This window comes from Urocampus carinirostris, chromosome 20, assembly GCF_059441175.1.
Source record: "Urocampus carinirostris isolate Australia breed hairy pipefish chromosome 20, RoL_Ucar_1.0, whole genome shotgun sequence".
Classification (NCBI taxonomy): Eukaryota; Metazoa; Chordata; class Actinopteri; order Syngnathiformes; family Syngnathidae; genus Urocampus; species Urocampus carinirostris.
This window is the reverse complement of record NC_142368.1, coordinates 16730677-16740059: the sequence shown is the minus strand read 5'-3', so window position 1 is coordinate 16740059 and position 9383 is coordinate 16730677. Positions and strand designations below refer to the sequence as shown.

At 42.9% G+C, this 9383-nt stretch overlaps 1 protein-coding gene across 1 annotated transcript; it reads left to right on the top strand.

Annotated features, from left to right (window-relative positions):
• The first annotated feature begins 290 nt into the window (after positions 1-290).
• Positions 291-2059, top strand: LOC148346392 (uncharacterized). Its single transcript, XM_088325040.1, has one exon. The coding sequence runs from the start codon at positions 416-418 to the stop codon at positions 1682-1684; it is 1269 nt and encodes a 422-aa protein (XP_088181166.1). The 5' UTR covers positions 291-415; the 3' UTR covers positions 1685-2059.
• The last annotated feature ends 7324 nt before the right edge of the window (positions 2060-9383 follow it).

Here is a 9383-nt window from a genome sequence, read left to right as displayed (position 1 = left end):
CAATTGGGAATATGTCTTTGCCACTACTGGATCATGGAATAAAGGATCATATGGATCCTCCATGCGCTCCAATAGGTGGAAAAGACAGGTCTCCTTAACCAAATCAAATGATAGATAGACGTTAAACGTCAATACAACCCAAAACCCTTTTGGAAAGCCTGATAAATTTGGGCCATATCAGAACCCACCATGTCATGGGTTAGCATTATGTATATGGAGACCACATGCCCAAGACCCCTGTACTGTGTTTCTGTTATGTCCAAATATCACGACGTCCCTTACTACAGAACCAGACTTTACACTAGGGCCAAAATCAAGCTCTCCTATCAAACCTAGGATTTATGTAAAACCTGATACAGATGATTGGTTTCAAATTAGCACAGGCATTTCTAAAATAAATAACAACTGGCTTCTAATGGCAGAACAAGCTGCGCAAGCAGCAAAAACAGATTGTGTAGTGTGCATGGGAGCCAGACCTGTTTTGCAAGTAGTTCCCTCAGCCTTAGAGTATAAATGTCTGGCAGATGTGATGAATAATACTACACCTTCAACAAACTGTTCATCATGGGATGAAGTTTACCCTTTAACCTCGGATGAAAAGGAAAAACCTATATTCTCTAACAAAGTGGCTGAAGGAAATTTCTCCTGCATAAACAGGACAGGTAAAGGCAAGAAAATGGGTAAATTAGACAGCAATCAATGTCACTCAGTGCAGACAGTAGACATAACCTTTAGGCCTAAGTCTCGGAGTGACATCTGGTGGTGGTGTGGAGATAAAAAGTTGTATGACAAGCTACCATATAACACCACAGGACTCTGCGCCTCAGTCTCATTAATCTTACCAGTATCCATCACACCAACCTCAGTTACTGATTTAATGTCCAAAGCAAATAGTGTACATCCCCACACCTGGAAAAACAGAAAGAAGAGATCATCATCAGGATGGAGTGAAAATGACCCTACTTACATAGGCAGTATAGGGATTCCAAGAGGTGTTCCTGATGAATACAAATTAGCAGATCAAGTAGCAGCTGGTTTTGAATCAATCCTATGTTGGTGGTGCACTATGAACAAAAATGTAGACAGAATCAACTACATCCACTATAACGTGCAGAGACTGGGCAACCATACTGAAAAAGGATTCTCCGCCATCCACGAGCAGTTGTCAGCTACCTCCCTTATGGCTTTCCAAAATAGAATTGCTGTTGACATGCTGTTAGCAGAAAAAGGAGGAGTCTGTGCCATATTTGGTGATCAGTGCTGCACGTTCATTCCTAATAATACAGCAGCTGACGGGAGTCTCACCAAAGCTTTGGAAGGACTCAGGTCCCTTAACAGCAAAATGAAAGACCATTCTGGAGTTGACACATCAATGTGGGACAGGTTTGGAGACATGTTTGGTAGATACAAACAACTGGTGTTGTCTATTCTCATGTCGATAGCTGTATTTACAGCTATCCTCACCTTATGTGGATGTTGTTGTATCCCTTGCATTAGAGTTTTATGCACCAGAATGATTACCACTGCTATACAGCCTGTTAAAACAGAGGTATCAGAAATGTATGCACTTCTCACCCCAAAGGGCGAAGCTCAGAAAGACAGTGATGACGGTGATGCTTCCTTACATTTTCCAGATCTTTTTTCAGAAGTTTTTGACTACGGTGAATCAGACGACAAAGTTTAACCTCTAAGTGTAACATGAGTACTATAACATGATTCTGTAACTGAAAATCGAGAGAAGAAGTTATTGGATGACAAAGAGAAATAGTGCAAAGTGAATAAACAGGAGGGAAATGATGGATTTAAACTGTAAATATTTTATTCTACTGTTGCATTATCTTCTTTGTACACAATGTGCCTTTCTTGTTTGTGTTTAAAGAAGGAGGAAACAGGATGAAAGCTTATCTGCGGCGAGATAAGGGACCTCTCTGACCGCAGGCCCACCTAGTTTTTGTTTGCTATGGATAACATGTTATCGTATAAACAGGTCTCAACTGTTTGTTTTGTTACTCCCCTTCCCTTAGCAGAGGAGACCTTATGTAAATTAGGGCCTTCCGAACACAATAAATAGACAAGGAGCATAAGAATATTTCAGAGTATCCAGCAGACTGCCTTAGGGTAGACTATGGATATTACTCCTTGCAAGTAAATCAAATATCACGTTCTCTCTGTCTTTTTTGTATATAGGTTTTGTACATCTGTTGGGTTAAACCTGACACAGGACAGGAGAAAAAGCATGGATTGATTAGAGTTTGGTTTACCCTATTTGAATGTTAGTCTTGAGCACAGTTGGTTGTTTGGATCCCTTAACCCCTAGAATCGTAGGGGCACCATTTCCTATGGTGTGTCTTGGGCAGGTACGGCCTGGTGGTGCCCATCCCTCTCCAGGCCACTTAAACACTGTACACATTCATAAAAAAACAACAACACGTGTTTATTTGTAATAATATTTTACCATCATATGTAGAGTAATTATTTTTGTATTATTTTTGTTTGGCAGGCCAGATTAAAGAGCGATATGTGGCCCATGGACCGTAGTTTGCCCACCCCTGGGTTAGGAGTTAATGATAAGTGCTAAAGGTTTGGATCAAGGTTAGGTTAGTGTTTGGATTTGAGTTCATCTTAGGGTTTAGGGTTCAGTGTAAAGGTTAAGGTTAGAAATTTGTCACGGTTGCCATGGCGCCCAATTGGCCTTGCCCATGTGGCGCCAGCTGCGGCTCATTGACGGATTGGCTTTCCGTCTATTTAAGCTCAGTGCTCTCACTCTTCCTTTGTCAGTCCGTCAACGAACCTCTGCCCGCAAGACGCGGGTTTTGACTTAGTCCTGTTTCCTGTCGGTATTTTCTGTCCGGTATGGTTCCCGTTTATTTTGTCCTGTTTAATATCGGTTTCCAGTTTCGTTCCCGTCTAGTTTGTCCTGTTTAATTTCGATATCCTGTTTTGATATCAATCCTGTCTGTCCCGTTGTTTAATATTGGTGTCCAGTTTCGTTCCCGTCTAGTTTGTCCTGTAATATTGATACCCTGTTTTGATATAAATCCTGTCTGTCCGGTCCTGTCCGGTATTGACCCGATCTGTCCGATATCTGCTTGGGCAATTGGTATCGATCTCGTCTGCCTCTGGCTTCCTATCATTCCATGCCAGTCTGCTGCCTAACGTGCATGACTCCCCATTTCCCGTCAAATAAAAGGCTTGTGTGAGAAAGGTCACGTATTTGGGTCCTGATCCTGTTCCGGTTCCTGACAAAATTAGAGTTGGGGATAAATTTGGGATTAATTTAATCCAGTCTAAACTAAGGTTCAATTGTAATTTAGTATAATATGTCAGTGGATATCAAATTTGATTTGAGAATTCTTTTTTTTGTGTAACAGGTCTGATCTGAATCATCTTAGCCTGATTTTGTTAAAGAAATCAGTACTTTGGCTTTTGTAAGGACAAATTCGGAAAAAAGCTATTAGCGACATGCTAATAGCAACATGTTAATAGACTATGGCGCCGGCAACAGGAATCCAAACGTAAAAGTCAGCCAGCGTATTTAAATGTCCAGCCTAGACAAATTCTTTCAAATCCCCTCGTCATTTACACATATTTGAATCCTTGCTAACCAAATAACTCGCACATTTGCAAGACCGCTGCTCCAAAAATAAAAAGAACACAGACTTTCGTTGAGCTGCTTCTATTTCACAACAGACCACAAAAAATAGCTAGAAGCTATAAGATATATATCGTGGAACAAACCCCCCAAAACTTCACTACTATTGACCGATACAGTGTATCTGTCCAATTTCCTTTTTCCTGTTTCAGAAACTCTACAAAAAATTGAATAGAATTAACTTTATTGTTTTTGATTACAACCCAGTTTACAACAACATTAACCGTGCCATGTTATAAAAGACTCTAAAGAAAGTAAGATTAAAAAAATTTAGATAGATATAGACTGGGGCAGCACGGCGGCGCAGTGGTTAGCGCGTGTGCGGCACTGTTCTAAGGTCTTGGGAACCTCCAGTGTGGGTTCAAATCCAGCTACCGGACTTACTTTGTGGAGTTTGCATGTTCTCCCCATGCTTGCCTCCGGGTACTTCAGTTTCCTCCCACATGCCAAAGACATGCATTTCAGGTTAATTGGCCGGTCCAAATTGTCCCTAGGTGTGAATGAGCGAGTTGTCTGTCCCTGTGTGCCCTGCGATTGGCCGGCAACCAGTTCAGGGTGTCCCCTGCCCACTGCTTGGAGATAGCTGGGATGGTCTCCAGCACCCCCACGACCCTACTGAGGATAAGCGGTGCAGCTAATGAGATGAGATGAGATGAGGTAATGGATTGCCCTAAATTTGATGACTTGTCATGATTACTGATGTGATTCACCTGTGCTGGCTCATTTGCCGCCAACCGCCGCGAGTTCTGATTGGCTCCCTGTCACTATTTGAACCCAGGTCTGTCAATCTCCTTTTGTCAGTCCATCTGCGAACGTCTGTGTATACAAGGCTAGCCTTTTTCGACCCTGACTCCCACCTGTCCCGTTTTTGCTTCCGTTTGTCTCTGGCTACGAGTTGTTTTGATCCCGACCGCGTCTGCTCTCCGGTTCCGGCTACGACCTGTTTTGATCTCGATCACGTCTGCTCTCCCGTCCCGGCTTACGACCCATTTTTGATCCCGACTACGTCTACTCTCCCGTCCTGGCTTACGACTCATTTGCGATCCCGACCATGTTTTTGCTCTCCTGTTCCGGCTACGACCTGTTTTGATCTCGATCACGTATGCTCTCCCGTCCCGGCTTACGACCCATTTTTGATCCCGACTACGTCTACTCTCCCGTCCGGGCTTACGACTTATTTACGATCCCGACCACGTTTTTGCTCTCCTGTTCTGGCTGTGACCTGTTTTGATCCAGATAACGTCTGCTCTCCCGTCCCGGCTTACGAACCATTTCTTATACCGACTACGTCTACTCTCCCGTCCTGGCTTACGACTAATTTCCGATCTCGACCACGTTTTTGTTCTCCTGTCCCGGCTATCGACCTGGTTTCCCGTCCCTGACACCGCCATCGCCCGCTACGGAAGTTCCATTTCCGTATTCGGATCACAATCTGTTTGAGAGAGCGACTTGCTTCCTGCGTCTAGCGAGCACTGGATCGCAGACCCTGCCCTTTCTCCCTCTATCTCAGACCTGGGCACTCCGGTCCTGCCAGATTTTGAAGTTTGCTCTTCCTTAACTCAGGTGATACAAATTATAACCTCGTTAGCAAGCTAGCAAGTGCTCGTTAACGATACTGGTGATTGGAATCACCTGTATTGGATCAGAGAAACCTCAAAAATCATGCAGTGCCCAGGTCTGCTCTATCTCAATAAACTTGTGAGAAACGTTACGCGATTGGGTCTACCCTTTGTTCTGGACGTGACTTGACTGGCCTAAATTTGATGTACATCATGAAATAGTTCGATAACATTAGCAGCAACATTGCAAAAGTGAATAAATAAAAGAATAAATATGATAATAAAATAAAGAAAATATGTATATACTGAAGCCATTGGCCCCTAGTGGGAGGTGCCAAGAGTAAAGAACACACTCACATTCTGGACTCCTTCTGTGAGATTGATACAGAGGAGGGGATTCCCAGCCCCCTTGCTCAATCCAAGTGATTCCAGCCCCTAATGCCGAGCGGTACCAATGTTGCAAGTCTTAAGTATGACTTGGCCGAAGCTTGATATATTATCAGTCCCAGGTGAATGAGTTCCTGGCGATTAAAGACCAGGCATGGGTTCAACAGAGACAGGAAAAAAGACAAGAAAATGGCAGGAACTGAAAAAAAACTAGCTGCTGCAGTACTGTACTGACTAAAATTCAGAAGTCCGTACAGTCACAACTTTAGACATATTGAGCCATGTGACTTATCTTAAACTTTCCCATCCCCTGCGCACATGACAAAGTCATAGAGAAGAGACCAAATATGTCTACTACTACATAAAATATAATATACAGTGAAGAAAATAAGTATTTGAACAGCCTGCTGTTTTGCTATTTCTCCCACTTAGAAAAGATGGAGAGGTCTGAAATTTTCATCGTAGGTGCATGTCCACTGTGAGGGAGATAAACTAAAAAGAAAAATCCAGAAATCACAGTGTATGATTCTTTTAACGATTTATTAGTGTGATACAGCTGCAAATAAGTATTTGAACACTTGTGTATAATGCTGACACTAGATACTAACTAAGTAAGGATACGTGATAGTTATGATACCTACAGTTATCGGACTAATAAACGCATAATACAATGTCACAGTTTTTGGCCCGGTAGGAAGAATATCCTTGATAATTATTCACCTGCTGCCAAAGTAAAATATTTACTCAGCCGACACTACTTGTTTGAAAGGCACTTATGTAGTCACAATTATGTAGTCGCAATATTTAGTCTTCTCTCTATCACGTTGACATGTGCGCAAGGATGAGTGTCACGATTGCCCATTGCCCTCACTTGAGCCCGCTCGTTTGGCGCCAGCTGTTGCTCGTTCCCTGATTGGCTCCCCTCCTATTTAAACTCAGTGCTCTCATTCACTCATTGTCAGTCCGTCAACGAACCTCTGCATTTGCAAGACGTGTATTTTGACTCTGTCCGGTATCCTGCTTGTGTATCCAGTATCCGGTTTCGATCCCATCTGTCCTGTCCTGTCCAATATCTTGCTCCAGTATCCGGTATTGATTCCGCCTGTCTCATCCTGTCCGATATCTTGCTCCAGTATCCGGTATCAATCCTGTCTGTCTCGTCGTGTCCGGTATCTTGCTCCAGTCTCCAGTATCCGGTGTCGATCCCGCCTGTCTCGTCCTGTCCGGTATCTTGATCCAGTATCCGGTATCGATCCCGTCCGTATTGTCCTGTCCGGTATCTTGCTCCAGTCTCCAGTATCCGGTATCGATCCCGCCTGTCTCGTCCTGTCCGGTATCTTGCTGCAGTCTCCAGTATCCGTTATTGATTCCGTCCTGTCTGGTATCTTGCTCCAGTCTCCAGTATCCGGTATCGAACCCGTCTGTCTCGTCCTGTCCGGTATCTTGCTGCAGTCTTTGGTATCCGTTATCGATCCCGTCCTGTACGGTATCTTGCTCCAGTCTCCGGTATCGATTTTGTCTGTCTCGTCCTTTCCGGTAATTTGCTCCAGTCTCCAGTATCCGGTATCGATCCCTTCCTGTCCGGTATCCTGCTCGTGTATCCAGTATCTGGTATTGATCCCGTCTGTCCTGTCCTGTCCAATATCTTTCTTGTGTATCCGATATTGATCCTGTCTGTCCCGTCCTGTCCGGTATCTTGCTCGTATACCCAATATCAGGTATCGATCCCGACTGTCCCGCCCTGTCCGGTATCTGCTCGTGTATGCTGTATCTGGTATCGATCCCGTCTGCCCCTGGCTTCCTGTTTTCCCGCGCCTGACTTGTCTGTCTCACTTCTTCCATCCAACGATCCCCGATTCGCTGGCGTTTGTGTTCATGTGCATGACTGCCCCGATCCCGTAAAATAAAGCTTGTGTGAAAACGTTACGCGACTGGGTCCACTGTCTGTTCGGTTTCTGACAATCGTGATTGTACGGGCTTCTGAATTTTAGTCAGTACGATAAATTGAGTTTTGTTTTAGAGAACTTATGAAAAATCCGGTGCAGCTTGGACGAAAACAAAGTTGAGTTTCCTCCTTAAATTTGCTGTCGTCCGGATTCGACAGTCCACTGCACGAGTTCCTTTCCAAACGCCATTTTGAAACAGGGATTTCAAAAGACGGAGGAGTCGGGAATCACCTCCTCAGAATCGGTCATTGTCGAGTGGCCCGGCAATCAGACAGAAATTAGGCTTATCTGCTTTTGGTAGCGAGAGGATGCGATCCAGGGTCGCCATGGATACGAAACAAGAGCGTGGCAAAGATGTCGGGTAGTTTGCCTTTTGCTCAGTAAATAGTGATTACGCAACACAAGAGGAAGGTTCTAATCGTGGAAATATTGAACGAATGTTGACTTTTCCACTCCTTTTGTTTTGGTCGTTTGACAGGATCGGCGGCAGGCTAACCAAATTGCAGCCCAGATTGAGGTGGACAATGTCTCTCTTGTTGCCCCCGGCAACCGAACCAGAAGCAATTTATTTTCTTCTTTATGTGCGGAATCATCCCATCCTAACCTTTAAGTAAGACACCTGATGCTCCACGGCGATAACATGAGACGTGTGTACATGAATAATCATGTACACAATGGCTGTTGAATATTGCGTGAGAGCAAGAGCGCCATCTGCTCTATGCACATTTTTTGGGGGGTGTTTGTTTAGAGAAAAAAAGGATTCTATATCATGAAAATTGCCAGGGTTGGATTATCTCGAACAGTTCTTGAGGCCTTGTATTTTTTTATTTATTGATCTATTTTTATTAATTTATTTATAATATTGATTTTCTATGTCTCATTTTTATAATAATAATGATAATACATTTTATTTCAACATGCCTTTCAGGACACAAAAGGTCGCTGTACACAAAATAAAGGACAGTCAGGTCAATAATTAAAAAGAAATAAATACAGATAAAAACAAGTACAATAAAAAGGGGGGCAGATGTATATGTGTTTTTAAATACTTAGATGTATTTTTTCATGAAAAAACATATAGATTATTTCATTATAGATTAATGTTTTTAAATTAATTATTAATAAATTGATAAAATAATAATAATAATATGAATCTATGTCATGAACCAGAACCGGATCAGGACCCAAACGCGTGACGTTTCACACACAAGCCTTTAATTATACGGGAAATGGGGAGTCATACATGCTAGGCAGTGGTCTGGCGTAGAAAGACAGGAAGCCAGAGACCAACAAGATCGATACCAATTGCCCGAGTAGATATCGGACAGATGGGGTCCATACCGGACAGGATGGGACAGATAGGATTGATATCAAAACAGGATATCGAAACTAGATGGGAACGAAAACTGGAGAGAATAATGAACAGGACCAAAATAAACGGGCACAATACCGGACAGGGAATACCAACAGGAAAAAGGACCGAGTCGAAACCCACGTCTTGCGGGGCAGAGGTTTGTTGACGGACTGACAAAGGAAGAGGGAGAGCACTGAGCTCAAATAGGCGGAAAGCTGATCTGTCAATGAGCTACAGCTGGCGCCACGCGGGTGGGGCCGAATAGGCGCCATGGCAACCATAACAATCTATATATAATAACAAGGACATAAAAAAATTCTATTTACAGTCAATGTTAATCACAATGTCATAATAACAGATAATAATATATTCTTTGTGTTATTTATAACCCTGAAAAAGAGTTTTATTTTATATAATAACGATTTTTTAATATTTCAATTGTTTTTTTTAAAATATCAAATAACAAAATCTAATTTTGTTATAGC

Bases quoted from the DNA above. Each gene is read 5' to 3' on its own strand.
- LOC148346392 (XM_088325040.1), top strand. From the start codon at position 416: ATGGCAGAACAAGCTGCGCAAGCAGCAAAAACAGATTGTGTAGTGTGC.